The following is a 25,337-nucleotide window of genomic DNA, read 5'->3' on the forward strand; positions in this document are numbered from 1 at the left end:
TCCTGTCCATTTGCATGTGTTCTTGATGCTTTTTGGTTGTTTAGTGGCTTTTTTTGTTCATTTTAACTCCATTTCTGATTAGCTTGTCGTTTTATTGCCTTTTCAGGTTTATTTGTGGTTGTTTTTTCTATCTCTGTGGTCATTACCAGTCATTTTATGGCTGTTTTATGTTGGAACATCATTGTTTGTTTTGTCTTTTTAGTATTTTTTTGTCTCTTTTTGCTCATTTTAAGTCCTGACAGTTTTGTAAGTCTGATTCTGGTCAGTTAACATATTTGTTTTATCATTTATTTTTCATTTCAAGTCTCTTTGTGCTTGTTTTGTAGTCATACTGGGCCTCTGTGGTCATCTTTAATGTCATAAACTTTTAGTTTGTTTTGGCTCTTTTTGCTCATCTGACCTTTTTTTTTTTTTTTTTTAATCTGTTGTATTTTGTTGTATTTTGGTCATTTTGAATCTCGTCTCCAATCATTTTGTGGTTGTTTTGTCGTCTCTCTAACCCGCCTCTGTGGTAAAAATTTAAATCGTTGTCTTTTTTTGCTCATTTTAGTTTTATGTGCTCCTTTTTACTCACTTCATTTTCATTCTTGACCATTTCTTTGCCTTTTTATGGTCTTCTCGTTTCTATTTCTAACTGGTCTGAGGGTCTCTGGGCCTCTGTGGTCATCTTGAATGGTTCTTTCTCATCTATTTGCATCCATATTTGGTCTCTTTTGGTAATTTTTTTTTTTCTTTTCAAATTTTGCTCACTGCATTTTGAAAGTTTTTAGTCTTTTATGGTGATTTTATGTCCCATTGGGGTTGTTTTGTTTCTGTTTGTGGCTGTTTTAAAGTCTGTGTGGCCTCAAATTTTAATGCTGTGCCAAATTTTAGTCTGTCTTGTCCGTTTGCATGTTTATTTGATCGCTTTTGGTCATTTTTTGTTTCTTGTTGCTCAAATTTCTGTCTGTATATAATTGTACTTTCTCGACTCTGTGGTTATTTTGCAGCTTTTTGTCAGTCGCTGCATTTCCACGCAACAGATTTGTTATTAAACGCAGAAACAAACACTAATTTATATGCACCATTGATAATGTTTTCCTGTTGTGAAGAAGCCGATGAACAACTGAGACACTTAATCCATGAAGTTAGTTCCACCTGAGCTGATGTGCAAACAGTAAAACCAACACTGCAGCGCCCTCCAGCGACCGACCAGTGACACATGTGGAAAGATATTACTGAGAAAGAGAATAAACCTCCTCTGTCCCTGTAGAATATGAAAGACAATAAACAGTGATATGCACCAACATGTAAAGGATTAAATTAACACCAGACTGTTTTGATGTGACTAAATTAATAATCTGAGTTATTTTTTTTCTTTGTCTGTTTTCTTTTCAGGTTAATATTGATTTCTGGCTGCAGCTGTGTCTGTTAGATCCTCAGCTGTCACTCAGCCTGTTTGGGTCCAGCAGCCTTGATCAGAGCTGTGCGTGTCGGCCGCTCTGCTCCACACTGCGGCTGGCTGCCGCGCTGACAACGACCTGAATGCTGATTATTGTGGAGATCGACAAAGGAAACAAGGAGAGGAGGAGATGAACCGTTTCCTGAGAGCTGGGGAGAATGGAGGGCTGCTGACGGACTGCAGGGAGCTGTCACCCAACCACACCGCCGCCTCCTCCTCCTCCTCCTCCTCCATCACCTCCTCTTCCTCCTCCTCCTCCTCAAGCGCCCCTGGCTCAGCCGACAGACACGCGGCCCTGCCCTCGCTCCAGACCCGGGGACCTGGCGGCGGCGGGTCGGAGCCGAGGAGATCCGCACTTAAACGCAGCCGAGCCGGGCGGGAGGGACGAGAGGAACCCGAGCAGGCGGCGGCGGCGGCGGCGGCGGCGGATCAGTCAGCGGCTACTGTCGCGGTGCGCGTCGGGGCGGATAAGCAGCAGCAGCAGCAGCGTCGGGAGGCTCAAGGACGCAGAGTCAGTGGAGAAGGTGTGGAGATGATTTCTACGGTGAGCAGAGACGCGGACGGAAGCGGCAACAACAGCAGCAGCAGCGTCTCCGACGTGACCGCGGCCGCTCCTTCTGCGCCATGCGCCAAAGCCAAGGAGGAGAGGAAGGGGAAGAACGTGATCCGGGGCTGGAAGAGGGAGAGGGACAGGGAGAGAGACGCCGCCGCTCCTCCTGTCCGTACCAGGAAGGAGAAGCCCGGCGATGGCTCGTCTCCTCCTCCTCCTCCTCTTCCTCCTCCTCCTCCCTCCTCCGTCTTCCTCCCGTCGTCCGCCCTGCTGCCTGAGCATCATCATCTGTGCCGCGACGGCCCCGGACACTGCCACTGCGCCGCGGCGGACTCCCGGATCGCGGCAGACAACGTGAACAACAACAACAATAACAACAATAATAACCCGAACTGTCACCGAGGCGCTCTGGATTGTGGCGCTAAAAGCGGCGGCGGCGGCGCTATTGTTGTCAGGCGGCAGCATGACGACACGCCGGCCGCCAAGAAACACAGAGGAGCCGAGAAGGTAAGCGGAGGTTTTATTGTCTGGAGGCCGGGGATGCACGGCAGCGGCAGCAGCTTCAAGGCTGCACATTCTCCACCTGCACAGCTGTGGAGGTTAACATGAAAAGGCATGAAAATCAGATCAGACAGATGCAGGTGTGGAGGCCACGGAGAAGCCTGCAGACACTGAGCAGGTAGAATGTGGGAATGATGGAGGAGGAGGAGGAGGAGGAGGAGAGCCTCAGCCTGTCTGCCACATGATATTTATTTCCTATTGTTGCACGGCTGCTGTCATTGTTCCCAGGCTCACTGTCTGTGCTGATATCCAGCATGCTGATGTGCAGAGATCAGATTTTTTTTCTCTTTAGGACAGGGGGATGAAAAAGAGGAGGAGGAGGAGGAGGAGGAGGAGGGAGGCAGCAGCAGCAGCAGCAGTGAGTCCTCCATCTCCATCCTCCTCTTCCTCCTTTCAGAACCATTTAATCCAGTCCTCGTCTCTGCTGGAGATTTGAGGCGTCCTGCTCAGGCTTTGTTTGCTTATGAAAGACTTATCACCTCAACATGAACCGTCTCAGATTGCTGAGCTTTTAACGAGCCACTCTGAGCTGCTTTTACATCTGAGGGATGGTTTAATTATTATTATTATTATTTATATATTTAAATCAAAAATCATCCACGGGAGAAGATGCAGGTGAGACGGGTGGAGAGGTGAGGGAGAAAAGATGTGTGATAAGAGAGGGAGGAATGGGAAGTGACAGCAGAGGACATGGGGTGAAAGAGTCTGAAAGACAAAAAAAAAAGAAGAAGAAGAAGAAGCAGACGGAGGACGTTCAGGAGGAGGCTGGCAGGATCAGACGAGGCAGGGAAGACGGAAGCTGTGTGGCAGACGCTGCTGACAGGAGGAAACGCTGGCCTGCTTTTGTTTATTTGTTGATCTGAAGGATTCCCGTTCAGTCTGAGGAGGCTGTAAGTCATTCAGCACCAATCTGGCCTCAGCTTCAGAGCTTCAGAGGCCTTTAGAACTCGAGACGTGGATTATTTTTTGATGTTAAAACATTTAATAGAGGCCTGTAGTTTATTCCTGCCTTTTATTTTACATTCACATTAATGCGTCTGCTGTGTCTCTGTCTAACTCGACACGCTCCACCTCTGATGTAGAGGAGGATAGAGGGTATATCAGGACAGAAAGCTTCTGCTCCCTGCAGCTTTCTAAAAAAGACTGGTACAAGTAACGACGACCTGCAGACGTAATCCCGTGGAGGACGATCGCTGCACTTTTTGCTTCTCTTAATTTACGCCAGGGTCGTTTAAGAACATCTACCACGGTGTGTCGGCTGTTTTCAGAATCCTGCAAAGAATCTTCTCTGCATGAAAAGAATACTATTCAGCATGCTGAACAAATATAAAATCGATGCACGTTTGTTTCTGAATGAAATTAAAGATGGCAGACGGATGGCTACCTGCACAGAAAGCTAGAGCTGCAACTTTTTCCTCCGGCTGATCTCTGTAGGAGGGATTCTAGAAACGTAATCAGAACATTTTCAGCTTTTAAATGTCATGCATGTCTCAAAACGTCTGGTTTCAACTCAATGCAGACTAACCTCAGTGCTCCCCAACCAGTGTTTGGGCTGCACAGCCGACTCTATCAGCTGGACGCCGGCTGAGCTGGAATCCATGGACCTGGTGCACCACCTGGCTGATCTGGTCACCTCGTTGGGGAGATGAAGCTTGAGCATGTGTGACAGGACTGATAAGATGGTGAACTATACTGAGTGAAACACTTTCATCTGGTAACGACGATGACTTGTGGTCTTGGAGCCAAAAGGTCAAGGGTCATGTGTAGAATATGAGCCGGTCTAGTGGGTCGCTCTTGGTTGCAGGATGATTCAAACGCCCGGCTAAGGAGCCCGATGCCAATGCTCGTCAGACCCTAAAAGAGATGTTGGCTGATGCTGACAGTAGAGCAGTGGCCATAGGGGTTGGAATCCTCTAAGGAATGGACATACCTGGTAGTCTGGCTTTCTCCAGACTAAGTTCAATTTTTGAACTTAGTCTGGGGAGTCTGCCATGTAATTTCTACTGCACAAGAGGCGTGAACAACGGGCATAGTTCAAATGACTCTGTACGCAATTGGATAGTCATTCACCAATCAGACCATCGATCCGGGTGACGTACTTTGCAGAGCGACGCGAAACTGGGCAAACACGTCTTTCTTTTGTATGAATTCTTCCAGTGCAAGTTTCTGTTCCGTTTTCAAAGAAAACTTGCCTTTGAAATCTTTTAAAACAGCAGCGACAGCGGCGTCGACGGATAGCTGTGCTCTGGTGGCTGCCATGTTTCATGTAAACAACAAGCTGCTTGCCGACTTTACCGTCGCTTCTCTGACGTCAGTGCGCCAGGCGGATAAGCCCGTTTGTGATTGGCTCCAGAAAAAGTGGATCGGCTGCAGGAGAAATGAATGTGTGGGTTTCCAGACTGATCTGCAGGGCGGAAAGAATCCGCCGTCAGATCAGGCTGGCGAAAGCCAGACTACATACCTGGTGGAGCTTGGGTGCGTGGGATGGGACCTGAAAGATGGATAACTTTACGTGGGCAGGGCAAAGCCAAAAGCATACGTAGTGGTCTAGTGGCTCTGATGACACATCAGTCATCTGAGCAGAGTGTTGGAGCGAAACCTAAACATCTAGTAGCTGGTAGAGTCTTGGCAAGGGTCTGCAAAGGGTAGTAAGGGAACTGCATGTTTCAACTGATTTATCACAGACAGAAAAACGTGTTTTCGTTGGTTAAGATACTAAAAAGGACTCAGGTACTCAAGTGTCTTAGTGGTGCCACCAAGGAAGCTTGTTTGGTTATTGGTTTGTTCAAAGACAAACCAAAGACTGCATCTCGACCAGGGCGCTCATGCTACTTTCAATGCAACAGAACTTTCTCCAAGCAACTAAAACATTTCCTGGGCTGATTTTCCACAGTAAACTGTGCAACAACCTGGTCCACTCCACTCCAGTACACTGCAGTGATGCAAATTTAAACTGAGCTGCTTCCGATTGTGATATTTGCAAATATGGTTGTTCTTCTATCGCAGTAGCAGCAAAGCAGATTCAAAATGCTGCTCAACCAGTTAGGAACATTCAGCCCTGCAAGCTCCACCCCCTCTCAGGTCAGGAGCATGTTAGGGGCTGAAATAACTTCCACAGAACTAAATCTAGGCTTCGTACAGACTTTGCTTTTCTAATCACAATGAGTCCTGGGTCACATTAAAGACCACCTACTCAACAGCGGATGCCCTTGCGTAAATATTAAAATATTCTGTCCTTGTTAACTAACTAAACAATAGTTAATTCCAGTTTAGATGTATTTAGTTATATTTAACGTCACTGTTTGTCTTTTTTCTTTTACTGATGGCTCTTAACATTACAGGAGGCCTGTAGGTGAGTATGTGTGTACTAAAATATGTCAGTACACCAACTTCACATTGCTGGCAGTTGATCTAAATTATAATCAACTTGTTTTCTATCACACACAAGTGATAAGCATATGTTGACAAGCCCAGACTTAAATATGCATTCACCAAAGAGGACTAACTACATTTACTTACAGTATATACATATACATATTTTTGATCGACACTGAGGAACCCCCACCCGATCTGGGGGGTGTCGGTTCCAATCGATAGAAACAGCAGAAACTGCATTTTTAATTGCATTATGGCATTTATTCACTCTTTGAGGCAAATATGAGCTTTCAGTTGTGTCCCAGTCACATTTGGATAAAATAATGCTATTTCTATAAATGTCATAGGATCTTTTTTAAAAGATATTTTATTTTCACGGACTCCTTGCAATTACACCACGGACCACTAGGAGTCCGCGGACCCCCGGTTGAGAATCTATGATCTAAAGGAAGTTAGCATGTAGCATGGCAGCTAGTTAACCTGCAGCAAACTTACAGTACAGCAGACATACGGTCTAAAACATGGTCAATACTCGTCACATGGTTCACTAATAAACACACCAACAACTAGAAACAGAACATGACTTACAGCGGATCAGAAACCTGGTGGTGGTGGTGCAGTACCACGCATAGCTACTGACTACAAATCCCATAATGCCCCATATCACAAATGATTAAACTATATCAACAGTTCCAGCCTTTCTGAAGGCGTCACTAGTAGTCACTACACAACTGCGCTGCAAATTATGTCGTTTACATAGAGATCAGATCTAAAGTGGTGGCTGGGGACGCATGTGGAGACGTATTTTAATTAATACCAAGTGTGAATGAAGGTGTTTAAAGATGGATGAATCATCCAGGACAGATGTTGATGAAAGGTCTGAATGGGGCTTGAGGTTCTGATCTCTGCTCTGAAAAGGTTCCTGGTTCCTAAGGGGAAATTATTCCAGCGGAAAATCCAGGCCTCCCGGTCGTGGAGGTGTCACTGAAGTAGGTGCTCAAGACTTTTAATAGCGTCGCCAAAGTCTCAACATACTTATACATTTTCCAATAAAATCTGAGTGATGGTTGATTGACAGGTATGAACCCTTCTTCCGTCTGATTGGATGAACGCATCGCTTGCTATGTTGTGACTGTGGTCTTTAAAGTAAAATAAAAAACATGCCAGCTGTTCAAGAAAGATCACATTTCCAAACTGAGGCTTCATCCTCAGATACTAATGTGACTCTTCGTCTCCTAACCTGGCGTTTATTTGTTCTATTCAGAGACTTTTGGAAGCGCTGAAGTTAATCTGATTAGAAAACGAGCTGAGAGTGTACGACGCGTTTAATTTAAATGGGATCAAAATTGGATTAAACAGTTCCACCCCTGCTGACGAGCACGTGGACGAGTTGTGCCGTCGCGCAGCGCTAAGATGTTACACGGAGCTTATGAGCTGCAGTCGAATGGAAGGAGATTATTACACAGAACCATATATTAAATGCAATTTACAGAGAGAAGTGGCGCTTATCGGCAGTAGACGGCTATACAGACGCTCTGAAGGGTTTATGGTGATCTCAACATTCTGGAGGATTAAATGCATTTTGTATTTTATTTCCTCGTGTGGCGCCGTTGATAATATTGTGTTTTTTTATATATGTGTATCTGTAATTATAATTGTTTATAAGGATTGTGGCTGCGTTGTCTTGTAAACCTAAAGGCTGACGGTTAATCAGTCAGTCAAGGCTCAGACGAGCAGCTTTGATTCAAGGTGTAACTACATTTATTCATTCTGGACGCGTGTCTGTATTTTTTCTGCAGTCTGAACAGTCAGGAGTATAAATATGTCAAAGTGAGAATCCCAGAGAGTTCTGTGTGATCTTTATGAATCAGTTTGACACATTTTTAGTTTGAAGGAGATTCTTCTCTGCTCACACTGAACGGGTCATCGAGCGGTCAACGTGTGAAATGTTGTCTACTGATAATTCAAAGAAGGATTCTAGGTGTGGACTAGGGCCGATGGGCGCTACTGAATCCTTGATTCGTTTTCAATTCAAAGGTTTTGATTCTAGTTTCTCATCTTTCATGCGTCTTTTGCTTTTGTCTTCAGCTCTTCTCTATCATCATACTTTTTAAATCTAATCAACTCCAGTCAGTCCTGACGGTGTTGCCTTCACACGTGGACCGATCTCGTTGCGCGATCCTGCAAAATTTGCTGTGTCAAAACCAGTTTCGTGTGATTTCTGAAGAGATGCAGGGAATGGCGTGTGTTTAAAGACTTGATCCGAGGATTTTAATGCATCGATATCAAGATAAATTTTTGAATTGGAAAATCTTTAAACCCCAGTGCAGACAGAAGGGCTGTGTTACTTTGAGCATTTCTAAAGCTGAACCTGCATGAAGCTGAACCTGCAGGTCTTCCATGCTTCATTTAAGTTCTTTATGGAGATGTTGAACTTGTCTTAAAGGACAGTTCATCTGCTGCTGCACTGAACCTTTTGCACATTGGCATGCTAATGTTTGCTAATCAACCCATCAGGTGAGGCTTCACTTTTCAGCCCTGGATGTTGTTGCTACTTTGTTCTTACAGTTGATCCTGAAGGCAGCAGAGATGTTCGCGTTCTGGATTTTGTTGCAGTTCATTAAATGATTGAGATACTTCGCAGACAAAAAGGGGTCACAAATGTCTGCACCAAATTTCATTCCAGTCCATCCAGTATCTGCTGAGATGTTTCAATATGATGCATAAGAATGCACAAGTAAAAAATGCTCAAATTTAAACTTTAATAACAGCTGAAATGATCAAGATAACAAAAATAATAATAAATAAAAATCAGGTCCAGTCTGGCTGACGGTAAAGGAAAACCGTTGTGCTGCTGCCGAGGCTCAGACTGTCATCTGCATGACAATAAGATGCACTCGAGTTTGTCTGTGAATGACAGCGGCTGCTCTGTCTGTCTGTCTGTCAGTCCTGATCCCTGCAGGCTGAATGAAGATGAAACGCTCTGCTCTCCTGTTGGATGCTTGAACTTGTCAATATATTTGTTATTTCTGCATTTTCTGTTTTTAAACCCTGTTTTTCTGCAGCTTCTGAGTCGTACTGGGTTTTACAGTTTTGCCCAGACTTGGTTTCTATGGCAACATTGACGGCTAGTTGTGATTGGGGGTGTGGTGTCGCATGTAAACAGCCTGAATAAGGTTCAGGATGGAGATAATTATGAGGGGTGTGGCACAAGTCAAAGACTATGAATCCTCCCCATCATCATACATGTAAAAATAAATCAACAGCTGGGTGCAGTGGTTGTTTGCTCTTAATCGTTCAAACGCTGCAAATATTCGCTGGCTTGGCTTGTTTTTTCCTTAGAGTTTTGCTTTTTATTTTTGGTTCACTGCAGACATTCGATGATCCTGCTTTCAGTGTTTTGTTTTTTGATGCCTTTGTTGCGGAAGTGCAACCAAATCCTGCCTTCTGAGTCTTTGAGTTTAGCTCATGACACCCACCCAGCTAGTCCAGCTGTTTAGGTAACTGTAGAAAGGTCAACCTGTAGTAGACGGAACAACTTTAATAGACCAACACGGTTTTGGCTCGTGACCTTCATCAAGGTCATAAAGCAACACGCTGTATTTTACACTCCATTTTTTTCAAATAGTGTATGAATATCTCATTTTAAATGGAAACAACCAATCATGTACATGCACATGTACATATAAGCCAGTGGGGCACACATTCATTCAACACATTCAACATTAAAACCAATAACAGGTGAAAGGAGTAACATTAATAATCTTGCAGTCCAATGTTCTGCTGAAAAATCCGGTCCTTGTATTCATGTAGATGTTAGTTAGACATGTACCAGCCACCTAGACGTTGTTTCTGACCAGGCACCCCCACCCTATAGCAACAACACCCCCTAACAGCAGCAGCCATCTGGAGCAGGATGCTTAAGAACAACTCAAAAACCTCCTCATACCCTAAACTGATCTAGTATCTATGTGGGATGCTCTGGAGCAAGCCTGATCCACACAGGCCCCTCCCCTCAATCCAAAGTTCCCAAAGACTCAACTACCAACGTCCCGGTACCAGACAAGATAGGATACCCTCAGATGGCCGTATCCTGATGCACCCAAACTTTGAACTAAGCAACATTAGGCAGATGGTTTTAATGTTTTGGCTGGTGAGTGTAGACACCAGCTAGGAAACACCATAATTGTGGGATGGGTTTATTATCATGTGTTTTCAGACCTATCATTGGACTAGACTGATGGAAAAAACGTATTTATCGTATAAATGATTTTGATAGCACGGTGGCACAGTGGGTAGCGTTGGTGCCTCACAGCAACAAGGTCGCTGGTTCAAATCCCCGGGGCGGAGGCCTTTCTGTGTGGAGTTTGCATGTTCTCCTCGTGTCTGCGTGGGTTTTCTCCGGGCACTCCGGTTTCCTCCCATCATCAAAACATGCTAGGTGTTAGGCACCGGTCAGGTTGGGCCACAGTGGCGGCGCGCGCGAGTGCAGCGGCTCAGGACTGACCCTCCATGTCTAACCATGCAATCTCGTTATATGATACTTGTATAATATAATGACAAATAAAGGCTCTTTATCTTTATTTATCTTTATATAAAAACAGGTGTTGACGTAACACTGATAACGATAACAGGCCCCAACAGCAAAAACAATTTGTGTTCGTACCAGATTCATAAACCAACACGCTGTCCCGTTCTAGACAGAGACTGTTTATATAGACTGTGCCCTCTGTGAGTGGTTCTGAAGCTCAGGGTGGCGTCTCTGGTCGCCTTCATCTTTGTCTGACTCCATCTAACTCTGAGCTGAGGCTAAAGACAGCGAGCAACCTGAGAGGACATCCAACCTGTCAATCCAAGCAGCCACGCCCATTGATTCTGCAAAACTTCAAACCTTGATATCATTTTGTTTTATAAAAATTCTCACCTAGTTGCCAAGAATGGCGAAATTATCAATAGAGACCAAAACTGTTTTAGTACCAGGCCGTAAACGTTAAAGTTTATGGGGACTGACTCATTTTTGGAGCCAGCCTCTAGTGGACATTAGTGAAACTGCGTTTTTTTGGTAGCTCTGCATTGGTTTTAGGCGTTTAGCATTGACACCTTACAGCTTAAACGGTCCTGGGTTTGAACTCTAGTCCACAGGCGGTTACAGATAATGAACCAATGAATGACAGGATGAATAGGTCGGCTTTATTTTTCAGCCGGCGTGAACACGTCAAGTCAGTCTGTAGAGATGATGCATACGAGAAAACAATTAAATTTTTGTGCTTGTTCCTGGATACTCCTGCACAACGTTGAAAGTTATCTTTGAGGATTTCAATCTAGAGGGTAAAAAAAGACATTTAATCAGATATTTCTTTAGTCATAATATCTCTTTTAAGGAGATTCTGACAGATTTTAGAGCAAAATACAGCGTCCTCCAATTCGTCAATATGGACAGGATGAAACTGAAGCAGAGCAGCTGTGCAGGTCCAACAACTTACGCCTATATGGTGTTAATGATGCTAAAAAAAAAAAAAGAAAAGAAGGAAAAGGTGTTAATTATGCTTCATTAAACAGAGAGAGCTGCAGATGCTGTATTTTTTTCACCTAATGAATAGAACAAAAGTAAAAATGACAACCTTTAAGAAGATAAATCTCACCTAGCCATCTCTTTTATGTCTATGATGATCGCTGACAGGACTTTAAGGTGGACCGTCCTTTTTATTTAGCGTGCTATCATCACACAAAGGTCACCGGGCCTCAGCGGGATTCAAACTTGCGTCACATGTGTCCAGTCTTCGCCGGAGGCTGATAATCGGCGACACTTTGATGTAGCTTATCCTTTCATTTTTCAAAGAATATTGACTGAGGCGAGGCGCCGCCAGCGTGGTCAGACAGTTATCTAACAGCCAGCCAGATGTCTCTCCGTAACACCGAACACAAGGCTCGACATGTCTGACTCTGAACTCTTGATGTGGATTTTTAAAGGAGTTAAAAAAGAAAAAAGAAACACCAGGGATCTGCTTCTTGACTGCTGAGACATGAGACTTAAATTTACAGCTGCTAAACTTTGAGCCGTGATTGGAGAAACTTTACAAGTTTGATTTAAACCGTTCTGTAACTACCTCATTCGTCACAGTACGACCTCAGAGACGCTGTTCAGATCCTGGTGGATTGGATCACATGTGCTCAGATTTGGAGGCGGTCTTTGTGACCACGTTCTTTCAGTGTGAACACACAATGTGTCCCGGCCACATTGACGGGCCGCCCACTCAGCTGACCTCCTCAATAGAAGCAGGATTTTGCTTTTAGTTTTTGTTGAGTAGAGAGAGATCCATTGTTTTGAGACAGCAACAACCTCAAATGATGCCGATATTTATTTGCATACAGAGCATTAAACTGTGATCTATAAAGTAGGGATACTAGCTAATATTGAGTACCAGCTGATCTGAGTCCCTCTCTGATCCTAAATGTCCTAGAGTTGGTCTCCTGTAGCTTCCTAAAGTCTGTCCTTGTCTTCCTTGTCTTCTCCTAGAGTTGGTCTCCTGTGTCTTCCTAAAGTCTGTCCTTGTCTTCCTTGTCTTCTCCTAGAGTTGGTCTCCTGTAGCTTCCTAAAGTCTGTCCTTGTCTTCCTTGTCTTCTCCTAGAGTCGACTGGATTCAGTCCAATAAATCTTTCAGTCAAAGTTAATGTAGTGTGGAGAGGGTAGCTGGTACCTTGTGTTCTCTACTCCAGAAATGTTCTGGTCATTCAACGCTGCCATAAACTCCCTAACCCTCTCTGGAAGATGTTTCTCCTTGACGCTGTCTCCAGGAAACTTTTCTCTTCTTTTAAACGTTCAGTGTTTGTTGTTGTTGTTTGGGTGCAGCCTTTGACTGAGTGGACTCCATGGATTCTGTTTAGATGATCAACTACTACCACCTCACCACACATCCACATTACAATAGTTACTGACTAACAGAGGACTGCCTTCATTTAACACAGAAGACTTGGATTTTTGGCAGCTTAGACGCTTGTCAACAGCCACTAAAACAGAAGAAGAAGACGATGTTGTGTATATTAGACGTGAATGTACATGGACAGGCAGTACATTGTAGTTTCTGCACTGCAGTCCAGTGAAGTGTAGCTGGGTTCTAATCCAGGCCGACTGGTTCCTTTCTGTGTGTAGTTTGCATGTTCTCCCTGTGTCTGTGTGGGTTCTCTCCAGGTTCTCCAGCTTCCTCCCACCGTCCAAAGACATGCTGGTTAGGTTCATTGGTGATTCTAAATTGGCCGTAGGTGTGAGTGTCTCTCTGTGTTAGCCCTGTGATAGACTGGTGACCTGTCCAGGGTGGACCCCACCTCTAGACCAATGACAGCTGGGATAGGCTCCAGCAGACCCCCATGTGACCTTCAACAAGACAAGCGGTAACGGAAGATGAATGAATGAATGTGTACAAGTCAACTTTAGGTGTGCTTTACAGTGTTTCTGCTTTGGTTTTGTGGCTGACAGGAGGTTATTGGTTGAAAACAGAAACCAGACGGGCAGGAGGCGTAAGGAGACGAATCTTTCGAAAATAACAACAGAGTGACCTTGAAAGTCCTTTTTCTTTCTTCTGTCTTTCTTTAAACCTACCTGCATCAGTATGCCTCAGAGCTCTGCAGGTGTGACACAAAGGTTATCCTTTAGTTTATAGTTTTACTGGGAGAGGGCCATTATACCTAGGACGTTATGAGAGCTTGTTATGAGAGGTTTTCTTTAAAATTATAGATATGGTTGAAATGAAAAATGGCTGGAAATTATCACTGATGAGCTTAAAAAGACGTATCATCAGTCAAAGCTCAGCAGTTCTGACTAAAACACCGTTAATGGTTCAGTATATCGATGTTTTTATTGAAGGAAAATTCGTCTCCATTTGTTTTGATTTGACAGATGTTTAAATAGCGGAGAAGCAAAAGTGTCAAGTGTGTGTTTTCAGAGCAGCTCACGTGGAGGCACCAGCGAGTGTCCATTAGCCACGAGCACATCAATGCCAACAGAAGGAAAAGGCTTCATGGTTTGATTGAACGCCTACAAGCTCTGCTCTGCTCAGCTCAGCTCTGCTCTGCAGGCCTGGCAGGTTTTCCTCCGCATTCACTGAAGCCTTCATTGATGCCGGAGAGACTGAAATAAGATGCATCATAATATCACCATCAGAAAAACAAACAAAAACATCTTAGAATCACCCGACGTCTTCCTCTTCTTTCATTTGATTTGCCTGCAGCTTTCCTGAAACATCTGGTTCCTTTAACACTTACAGGAAGCTCCAGCAGCTGATTGGCTCAAACTCAAGCGAGCGTCTCATATCTGTTATCGCTTCTGATAGAAACTCAGGAGAAGTATTTTGGGGATGCTGGATTATTTTTAGCCTGGGGCAGATTTGGTTCTTGGTTGGTTCAGAATATGAGTCTGGTAATGAGTCGTGTTTCAACGGCTCATTATGATTTAACTCCACGGCGCTCAGCTGACGTGTTTGATTCTCCTGTCCATCACCCGATAAAGCCCCGCCCCAAACAATATGATTTTGAAGATCTTTGCTGGTGCAGAATCAGTTCCAGAGAGACTCCAGACCAAGGTTCTGCTGCATAAACCTCTGGTTTCCAGACTCACTCTTTTTAATCTCCCAGTTAACGGTAGCTCTTCCTCGCTTCCTAGGCTCCCAGCTAACGGTAGCTCTTCCTAGCTTCCTAGTCCCCTGCTAATAGTAAGTGTTCCTACTTTCGTAGCCTCCCAGCTAAACGGTATCTCTACTTGGATTCCTAGCCTCTCAGCTAATAGCAGTGCATACCTGCTTCCTAGCCTCCCATCTAACAGCAGCTCTTCCTTGGTATGCTAGCCTCCCAGCTAATGGTATCTCTACTTAGCTTCCTACCCTCTCAGCTAATATCACCGCATACTAGCTTCCTAGCCTCCCAGCTAATAGTAGCTTTTCCTAACTTCCTAGCCTCCCAGCTAACCGTAGCTCTCCCTAGCTTTCTCATAATGAATCCGGTCTACTGCCACCTGCTGGTATGAAGAGTTATTTCCTCGTATGTACCGGCTAGTCATTGGCTATAGTCCTTGTGGTGCGTTCAAGTTCAACTTTGCGGTCCAGACACAGGCCTTTGTTAGTATTTCCGTACCTTAAGTCATTCTAAGTTTCTTTTAAAACTGTCTCATCAGTAAAAGCCTCAGTCCAGATGCTTCATGATGACGCTTCATTAGTGAAACGCTGCTCGCAGACACTTCAGCTCAGGGATATTAATTCATGCAGAATTGGTTCTAACGAGATTATTGTTAACGGTTGACTGTGCCGGGACGACGGCGGTTCAGATGTTCAGTGGCGGCAGCAGGAGTTATTACCGCAGCGAGTAATGTCCACCGCTTCCCCCCTCGGTCGGTTTAAATGCCATTAGAGCTTGTCATTCAGTCGGGAGGTAAACGTCTGTGTTGTTACGATGAGAGGCTGAAAAAAAGGGAGAGCTGGGACGAGCTGAGGAGAGAAAAGATGGCTACCGTTCACAAAAACACAAACAACAGCCTGACAATAAAGAGACAGGGAGGATTTCTGTCTGCGAACAAAAAGAAAACGAGCGTGGCTGCTCACAGGGAATTAATAGGAGGGGAGGAGGAAGGAGAGGAAAGGAAGGAAAGAGGATGAAAAGAAAAAGGAGGAGATAAGTAAGACCGACAATTGAGGAAAGATTAGGACAGGAGGACAGGCGTAGCGAGGAAGAAAATGAGAGGACAAAAAGAAGGTTAACAAGAAAAAGGAGAAAGAAGAGAAATCGTTAAAGGAAAGGGAGGATGAAAGAAGAGCAGGAAGTACAAAGGAAGAGAGGAAACAAAAGAGGAAGGATGGAAAAGAAGAAAATGGGAAGCGCAGAAAAGATGGAGGATAAAAAAAAGGATCAAAAAGATGAGAAGAGGGGATGAGTTGAGAGGAGGAAGAGGGGAAAAGGGAAGAAATACAGAGGAAGAGGTGGAGAAAGAGGTAGGACATAAAGGACAAAGGGAGGTCGGGATAAGAGAAAAGGAGGATCTGAAGACAAAAGAGGGATTAAAGGAGGAAAAGAGAAGAAGGAAGGAGGGGAAGATTTAAAAAGATGATGGGAGGAAGAAGTGGAAAGAGATGGGGGTAAAATGTGGAAGATAAATATGTAGAGATGAGAGGACAAGAAGGACAAGAAGAAGGGGGAGGGAAAGGATGTGTTAGTAAAAATGAAAGAGGAAGAAGAGTCCATTAGCTGAGCTGGATGAGGGGGCGGATGGATGGATGGATGGATGGATGGATGGATGGATGGATGGATGGTTGGATTGATTCAAATTCTTTCTTGGCATTTATAGACAGATACAGGAGCGTCTTCCTGTCGTCTGAGCCGCATAAAACAAATACGAAAAGATGGAGAGAAAAAAAGGGAAAACAGCCGTCTTTGTTTAATTATAGATTTTAGAGGCAGAATTAATGGAAAACTCAGCAGGCTCCCCTGGTACCCCTCCTCCCCCTCCTCCCTCTCCTGATTAATGTGGGTAAATTCAGCTCGGACAGCTGTTTGTGATTCAAGCTCAACACCCAGCAAAATAAATAAAAAAAATAAATAAGAAGACTCCAGTGAGTCGGAGGAGGAAACGCTAAAATCAAGTCTGTTTGCTTTTCATCCCTTCCTCCGTCACCTTTCAGCAGATCCAAGGTTTGAAACTGATTAAACTCTAACGCCTGGAGGAAGAGCCAGACTTCTGCCTCCCACACAAAAATAAATAAATAAAAAGTGTGGCTGAAAGTTGGTCTGGAGTCTCTCCGTTTGGAGATCATTACGTCGAGCCAATCAGATCGTTTGGACGCTGTGGAGTTTAATTTATTTACAAATAACTGATTGGTTGGACGACTATCCAGTTGCGTGCTGAGGTATTTTTTTCTTTCTCTGCATTGGTTAAGATCCAGATGACGTGTTAACACTAGCTAACAGTAGCTCTTCCAAGCCTTCCAGCTAATAATAGCTCTTCCTAGCTTCCTAGCCTCCCAGCTAACAGTACCTCTTCCTTCCAGTGACTTTTCAAGCTTTCTGTCCTCTCAGCTAACAGTAGCTCCTTCTAACTTCTTAACCTCCCAGCTAACAATTGCTCTTCCTTGCTTCCTAGTCTTCCAACTAATAACAGCTAGCTATCTTCTTAGCCTCCCAGCTAACAGTAGTTCTTCCTCTCCCACCCAACAGTTGCTATTGCTAGCTTCCTAGCCTCCCAGCTAGCAGTAGTTCTTCCTAGCCCCCATCTAAGAGTTGCTCTTCTTAGCTTCTTAGCCTCCCAGCTAACAGTGGCTCTTCTTTGCTCTTGGGGTCAAAGTTTGGAACATTTCCCGTAACCTTTATTGACTTATCAGTGTACAAACTGACTGTGGAGCTCGCTTATGTTTAGTGTGAGTCTGACGCATTGTGCAGAGATTCATAAAAGAACACACAGATTTAAAGACTAACCCTCCTAGCGTGGTGTAGCTGAACTGAGAGGAGATCAAACTCTGGAGTCAGGAAGTACTAAGCCTCGTGTAAAATGTCCTGTAGGCTGCTGAACAGTTCCAGACATGTTTGAGACATTCATCCGTTTATTTGTCTATTATTGGTATCATCTGTATCATCAGCCTGTCTGAAGGAAAGTGAGGAACACCAATTCTGTTCTTGCGCCGCTCCAGGGTCCATGCATATTTTAGTGTTGTTTGGGTCTTGGTGTATTTGATGCTCCTTCATGGTTTAGTTAAAGCAGTGACACTCAAATCTTTCCCTCTCTCCTTTTTTATTTCCGTAGTTTCTGTCGTCGGAAGATACTCACAAAACGAGATTATTAGCGACTCAGAGAAACAAAGGAAATGAAATCGATGTTCGCAGAAGCTGTCGAGTTTCAGTCAGGTAGGAGAGCAAAGAGACCGAAGAAGAAAAGAATTAATACGACGAGCGGCGCGGTCGAGTCACCACATGAAGTCCTCACACAAGAATGGACTGAGCTGTTGTCCAGAATGAGTCACGACAGGAGCGTTTTCTCATCTACAGTTAAGGTCAATATCGACTGGTGTCAGCCGCAGCGCTTTTCTTCCAATTTAGAAGAAACACTCTTGTTTTTTTTTATGTTACTTTTCAGACATTGGCGCACATCACTTGCCCAGAGAAGCTGCAGTCTTTATTACACCTCACATCCCAGACGGACTACTTCCTGTCGTGTTCTTGGCCTCGAGGTTGTTCATCATTGCGTTACCGTTGGCATTGCGTTCTCCAAACCCTGTGGAAAGATCGGTTTGGTCCAGCGTTGGACTGAATCTGCTTGACTGCCAGATCTGGAGCTGTTTGGGCATAAAAATCCTCCAGTTCAGTTCTGTTGCCGTGATATTTCTGTGCAGGATTTTTTAATTAAGAGACAGTGTGAGGAAGGCTGATTTGTTTGAGGCGCTGAACTCTCGAGGGAGCAGGCTTGTGTGTTTTTATTCTTGTCTTGCCGGCCGACTGTACTGTAGCTGTTGTTATTCTAGGCGTCTGAGGGAGAAAAAAAAAGAAAAAACTAAAATTAAAACGGCACAACAGAAATCACCGGGGAACGCGATTCTTCTTTTCTAGTTAATTTGCTTTGTGATTTGGTAGAAGTCGTCCCGGGTGGCCTCTAGCTGCAGCTGTGTGGGAGTTAACAGACGGTTTCTGGGAGCACGGAGGATCATCTGTCTTTTTTGCTTTACTGCTATTTTTCATGAGGAATTTGCTTTGTTTATCACTGTTTCATGTGCTGCTCCTCATAATACCTGGATTACATTACTCTGCATGAGAGAAACTAAACCTGATCCTGAAAGAGTTTCCTCGACATAATGAACGATGCCGGTAACAGAGGAGGGAGAAGCGTGAAGCGTTGCAGGAATGTGCTACTTGAAGAGAGACGCTGAGAAAACTAACGGTCCTTGAATGTAAATGTTCCTCGGGGAACAGGTAACCTTCTGATGAACTCGGTTCCCTTACATGTTTCCATCAGAGGAAAATTGGCAAGCCAGTGGTATGCTAAAAAAAAACGCTTGGTGTTCAGTTCATAGCATCAGCCACAAGAGATGAGCAGCAATGATAGGAGGAAAAAACTTAGGCCAAGTTGAACTAATCTCAACTTTGAGGACCAATGGGAACGACTGACTCAGTTGACTGACACATGACTTAAACACAGAGTTCCCCCAAACGTTTACCTGAAGGTAAGGCTTGGAACGCCAGGTGTTCCCAGATGAAGCGGTGTTGGCGTTGACAATATTTTCTTCTAGTTTTATTGGGAAATACTCAAATACTAACTGTCAGCTACAAAGAGATGGACTATGAGATATTCACATTATATGTGGGCGTGACTTATATCATGAGTACATGGCTGCTAGCTACCAAGACTAGCAGTTAGCAAGCTAATAACCGGCCAGTCAGAATCAGAATTAGAATACTTCAAGGAAATTGTTTCGTTGCCACATGGGAAGTAATTTATGGAAAATGTTTGGCCATCAGGAACATTGATTATTGAGAACGCTAAGCAACCATTGGTGTCTAGAGGTCAATGAGGCTAACAAGCAGTTACCTTACTGTAGGAAATGAAAAGGTGTAATAAATATGGGTTGAACGACTTTGGATTTTTTGAAGTCGACTAATATGTGGTGAAAGTCGAGTCAACGTCGACTAGTCGCCGACTTTCTAGTAAGAAAATAAAAATATATATAATTAAAACTCTTCTGAAAACATCAGCAAACACGTCACGACTCGTCAACTCAGAGCTTGGAGAACAAATTCCCGCTTACAAGGACGTGAATGCCACAAGATGGCGCCGTTCATGTGAAGTGTTCTCGTGAATACACAATAAGGGGTTAGGGTTAACTCTAAAACTGAATACCTGCTCCACAGTTCGCCTCTGAAGATGTATTTTTTTTTGCTAAAGAGCCAAGAAAAGTCTTTTCTCGTTAGATTGGACAGCGACCCGTGAGTAGAAGAAGCGTTGATTCTTTATCTGGGAAACCAAAAGCTGGACTCGACAAAGACCTCCTGTTTTTCTCTGTCACTTCCAGGCAGGACCCGTGGAAGTTCTCTTGAGCTGTTAAATCACTCAAGAATATCGTGCAGCGAGATATCTGTCAAACGCCTAATCTTTATTGAGCCGTAATGGCGACGCAGAAAAATCTTTCACCGCTGATTGCCGCTGCTCTCTCAGCAGAATTATTTCCCAGAGCTGTTGTAATTGGGACCATAATAGGCGGCGAAGATAAGAGAGGAGCTCTTAAAGGGCGACGTTGACATGGATTTCATTACGCGTTACCATGGCGATGTGACGGTTAAGATCACTCGTAGGCCTTGGGAACTTAGGAATAATGTGTTATTGGTTTTATGGAACGCCGCTGGAGGCCGGAAACTGTGAAGAAATGTGAAATAAAGCTCAGGGAGTTTTATTTTGTCGTGATGTGAAAATCATTAACGGCTGCCTACCTTTCATTGTTTTTCACTTTATTTATTTTTCAAATCATTCAAAAAACAACAAAATACGATTTTATTATCTGTACATATGTCTGTCTCATTAACTCTGCTGTCAGACTGGATGTGTTTTTACTTTTTTAGAAATGTTATTTTACAAAAAAGCGAAGGGAGATTTAGGCTCTTGTGTCCGATCTCTGTACAGCGTGGCTCCGTGCCCTACGCCATGTGGAGACGGATTCATTGGGTAAACTTACTGACGACTAAAAGACGACTTTGATGCAACTGAAATTATTGCATTTAACACTCGTCCTTGTGTCAGACCTGAAGTTATGTCTATATCTCAAATCTCAGGTGTTTTTGTATCGGACCATAAAATACAATGATAACAGTCTTTCCTTGTTGCAGATTGTTTTGCTAAGTAGTGTTTTGCTGTGCAGAAGTGGCAGCTAATTATCATCTGTATGTCAGTTTCTGCACAAGGTTGAAGTGTTTTTGTTTTTTAATCAGTCAGGATGGAGAGTAGTGGATGAATCTAAACAGACAGGGTGGAGAAAATAGTTTTTAAAGTGTGGGTGCAGTTGGGAGATGATTAGCTGCCATTCATTGTTAGCTAGTTAGTATCTGCAGACTGTGGAGGGAATAATGAACGCTGTGACATTTGGACAAAATGTCTCCTCTCCGATTCTCGTCTCCATTTAGCAGCAGCATCCAATATTCAGATAGTTAGATATGAGTTGGATTCACTTTGGTGATATTAAAATAACTACGCTTCATGAAATAATAATAAAATTGGTCTGAAGTTTTCTTTCTCCGATCTCTAATCTTCCCTCCAGGTGGACACCATGTTCACAGTGCCAGCTCCCCCTGCTCCGGGTCACCCGGGGGCTCCCGGCTCCTCCCTGCCCTCGGCGCCCTCCTTCTCCTCACCAGCCCTGCCCACCTCCAACCCTAAGGAGCTGGCAGTGAGGACGAGGTCCATCGGCACCAACACCCAAGAAGGAGGCGTCTCGGGGGCGCTGGACGGCGACTCTGCCTGCTTGGGACCCTGCCAGCCCGGGACCAGCGTCAACTTGGAGGGCATCGTCTGGCACGAGACGGAGGAAGGTGAGGAATACTCTGGAGACTCTGGACACTCCATATTTGAATCTAAATCACTCTGCCACCGTTTAAACTACATCATTTACAATTACAAGAGACTATTGTTAGACATCGTCATGCTCTCTGCTGCTTGAGTTGTCAGCAGGAGCTCTAGAGGCAGGTACTTTAAAATATCTATTTAAATTGAATTATTTACATGACTAAATTTGACTCAAATACAGCGATGTGTCTTTGTACATGCAGACACAAAACTGTGCAAAAGTGTAAAAGATGATACGAGATCACCTCTCAGATAACCGCTAAGCTCCACTTCTTCCTGCAGTAATGACAATAAAAAACAGGTTTGCAGACACTTTTAATTTGCTTACATTAAATCACATAAAGAATTGTTGCTGGAAGCCCAATGCTGCAGGAGTCTGGGGCTGATTTATCCTGTAGCGACCATGTGTTTGGGTCCTATGGGTTGAGGTTGATCAGTTTGGGATCTAGTGAATTTGGAGGCCAGGTCAACACCTTGTGCTGTTCTTCATGTTTTTTTTTTTTAGTTGTTCCTAAAGTGTTTTTGTGTGTGTGTCTGTGTCAGGCTGCATCCTGCTGGGGATGGCTGCTGCCATCAAGGAGTGTCATTGCTATGGGGTGGGGGTGCCTGGTCTGGTCTAGGTGGGTGCTACATGTCTAAGTAACATCCACACCAATGAATGCCAGGTCCAGAAGTTTCCCAGTAGAACTTTGAACTGTCACAAGATGGTTTAAATGTTATTCACTTCTCCTGTCAGTGGTCATAAAGATGTGGCTAATCAGTGTGTTAGTTCCGCTTAAATGTACAGCTGCACTACTTTCTATGAACTCTCTAGGTTCTGTGTTAATGAGAAACTGATGAACACATTACAGTGATTTGTTCTCCTGATAGGAACCGGTTGTATTTTTTGTTAAATCTTTCACCGTCTGAGCAGCGTTTTAGTCCTTGGAAAGTCTGAGGCTGAACGATGTTTGCTGTGAGCGTGTTGAAATAAGCTGAGAGGTTGAACAGACCGGTGAAGAAGAAATTGACTGAAGATTGCACCAGAAATACATTCTGCAAAGATGTGAAAACTCTCAGGTGTTAAACGTAGGAAAAGAAAATACTTTAGTGGGACATTGGACAGACCTCAGAGTCTCCAGCAAAAAGTTGTACTTCCCCCAAATCAAAGCCTCTGAGTTTTTGCCGTCCAGCAACCGATATCGTTAAACCTGTTCTAAATAATCTCTCAAGCGTGTCCACCAAAAAAAACGCTGAAACACGGGCAACTAGACTTGTAGAGTTTCTTGAAGACGTTTCATCCAACCAGCTTCTTCAGTTCTTCTCGGCTCAAAAGGCAAACATTGCCAAATGAAAGCGTCGCCTCGCTACAGTCTGCGTGGGTTTGAAAAACATATGTTGCAAGAGAAAGTAGATGATTCTTATTTCTGTCAGCGTGGACCTTTCAGACACTTTTATCCTTTCCAAACAAAAATAAGCCTTGCTACTTCTGAAGCGAGGCTGGAGATCCTCCTGAGAGCAGAAGTAGGGACCATAAACCCGTTCAACGCTACAAAATGACCCCGGGGGAGTTCCAGGCCTCGGATCAGACGCCCCGATGAGTCACCCTGCGATTTCGCCCGCCGCCGCTCTTTGATAGGCCGTTAACGAGAACAGCGCTGCAGCTTCTCAGTGGAGGTGTAATGTTTTACTGCAGGCTGCTAATGAGTGAATCCCATCTATCGGTGCCCATCTCGCTCTGCCAGCCGCCGGGCCTCTGAAGCTGAGCATTGAGTTTGGCCGAGAGTCGTTTGTATCCCGGCCCAGTTTTAATTAACTGGAGCTGCTCTCCCAAAATAACCAAGAAAATACAAACCGAGCGCGAGGAGGAGGAGGAGGAGGATATGTCGCAGGCCAAGAGAGGACAGAGAGGGAGTAAAGCTTCTCCTTCTTCAGACTATGTTTGTGTGAAAGGACCCTGAGAGATGAAGGAAACTGGACGGCGGATAAAACTTCATCTCTAAGAATAAACTGCAGATTATGACTGTTAATAAAAAAAATACCATAAAAGATATTTCCTCTAAAACTGCTTAAACAATAAAAAGAGTTGTTATAACTTTGTCAGATAATTAATAAACAGCAGTTCTGACAATTAAGTAATAAATCATGAGTTAGGTGATTAGGTCATCTGTAGATTAATTAAAGATGATAAATAATCATGTTGCAGTAGAAAACAATATGTCTTCATTCAGTGGCTGCGTTTACATTGACACTAGTTCTTGCTCCAATGATCAGATGAACCAAGCAACGTTGGAGACAAGGATGGATGGATGGATGGATGGATGGTTCATGGATGGATGGATGGATGGGTGGATGGATGGATGATTGATGGATGGATGGATGGATGGATGATTGATGGATGGATGGATGGATGGATGGATGGATGGATGGATGGGTGGATGGATGGATGATTGATAGATGGATGGATGGATGGATGGATGGTTCATGGATGAATGGATGATGGATGGATGAATGGTTAATGTGTGGATGGATGATGGATGGATGGATGGATGGATGGATGGCTCATGGATGGATGATTGATGGATGGATGGATGATTCATGGATGGATGGAATTAATGGATGGTGGATAGATAGATGTTCATGGATGGATGGATGGATGATTCATGGATGGATGGATGGATGGATGGATGGATGGATGATTGATGGATAGATAGATAGGTAGGTAGGTAGGTAGGGATGGATGGATAGATAGATAGATAGATAGATAGATAGATAGATAGATAGATAGATAGATAGATAGATAGACAGATAGGTAGGTAGGTGGGTAGGTAGGTAGGTAGGTAGGTAGGTAGGTAGGTAGGTAGGGATGGATGGATTTGAGCAAGTGAAGGAAGCAGAAGTATTATCATATCTGAATGAAGACAAATAAAGAGAAATAAACTGGACTTTGTTACCGTATTATGTAGAGACAGAGAAAGATGGAGGGATGGAAGGGGGAGAGAGAAGTGGAGAAAATCAAAGAACAGAACAAAAAGAGTCTAGGAGGTATTTTCAGTTTGCCGCAGGGATGGACGAAGAGGAATGAAAAGATGGAGGGTAGGAGGGAAGAGGAGGAGGAAGAGGAGGAGGAAGAGGAGGAAGGAGCAGACAGAACGCGATGCACAGTGTTTGAGTCGAAAAGAGAGAGAAAGAACGACAAAGAGATTGTTCAGGAGGCGGAGGAATAACTGGAGCCCACTGTGTTTAGTGGCGGAGGGATACGACGAGGGAGGGAGGGAGGAAGGGGAGGGAGGAAGGGGGGAGGACGCAGGTTGCATGTTAATTAAAGTGAATACTAATTGGAGAGACAGAAAGGAGAGGAGGAAGAGAGCAGCATTTCAGCTTCAGCCTTCCTCCTCCTCCTCCTCCTCCTCCTCCTCCTCCTCCCTGCAGGAGACCAGACTCTGATGAGAACTAATCAAACTGTGATTGGCTCAACTCTTAACAAAGCTGCAGAATCTGTCCGTCCGTCTGTCTGGCTGCTGAAGATGACGCCAATTACCAGTAAATAATTAGTGTTAGAAAGTGATCTCCATCCTGTGAACACATGAAACAGTCACATGTCACGACACATGGAGAAACCTTTATCTGATTAGTTTGATGAAGAGATGCTGGAGTCATTCAATGAATCCACCAATTATTTTCTTTCTTTTAATTATAATAATATATTTAAACATGAAATAATTAATGAAACATTGGGATAATATTGATCACTAAGTTCATATTCATTCAGTGCAATTAGGAAACATGTTGTTTACTACGATTCTCAATGGGGTTAAGGTCTGGACTCTGTGGTGGCCAATCCATGTGTGAACATG

At 44.1% G+C, this 25,337-nt stretch overlaps 1 protein-coding gene across 1 annotated transcript in view; it reads left to right on the forward strand.

The window, feature by feature from the left end:
* Positions 1-1,524: 1,524 nt before the first annotated feature.
* The window catches only part of znf608 (zinc finger protein 608), a gene marked incomplete at its 5' end in the record, with an annotated part of 38,020 nt that continues 14,207 nt past the window's right edge, over positions 1,525-25,337 (forward strand). The window contains 3 exon segments of the mRNA XM_084552106.1: positions 1,525-1,546; positions 1,549-2,498; positions 21,197-21,467. Coding sequence (XP_084408232.1) covers positions 1,525-1,546; positions 1,549-2,498; positions 21,197-21,467 — 1,243 coding nt within the window.

The sequence above is a fragment of the Chelon labrosus genome, assembly GCF_963514085.1.
Source record: "Chelon labrosus genome assembly, chromosome: 9".
Lineage (NCBI taxonomy): Eukaryota > Metazoa > Chordata > Actinopteri > Mugiliformes > Mugilidae > Chelon > Chelon labrosus.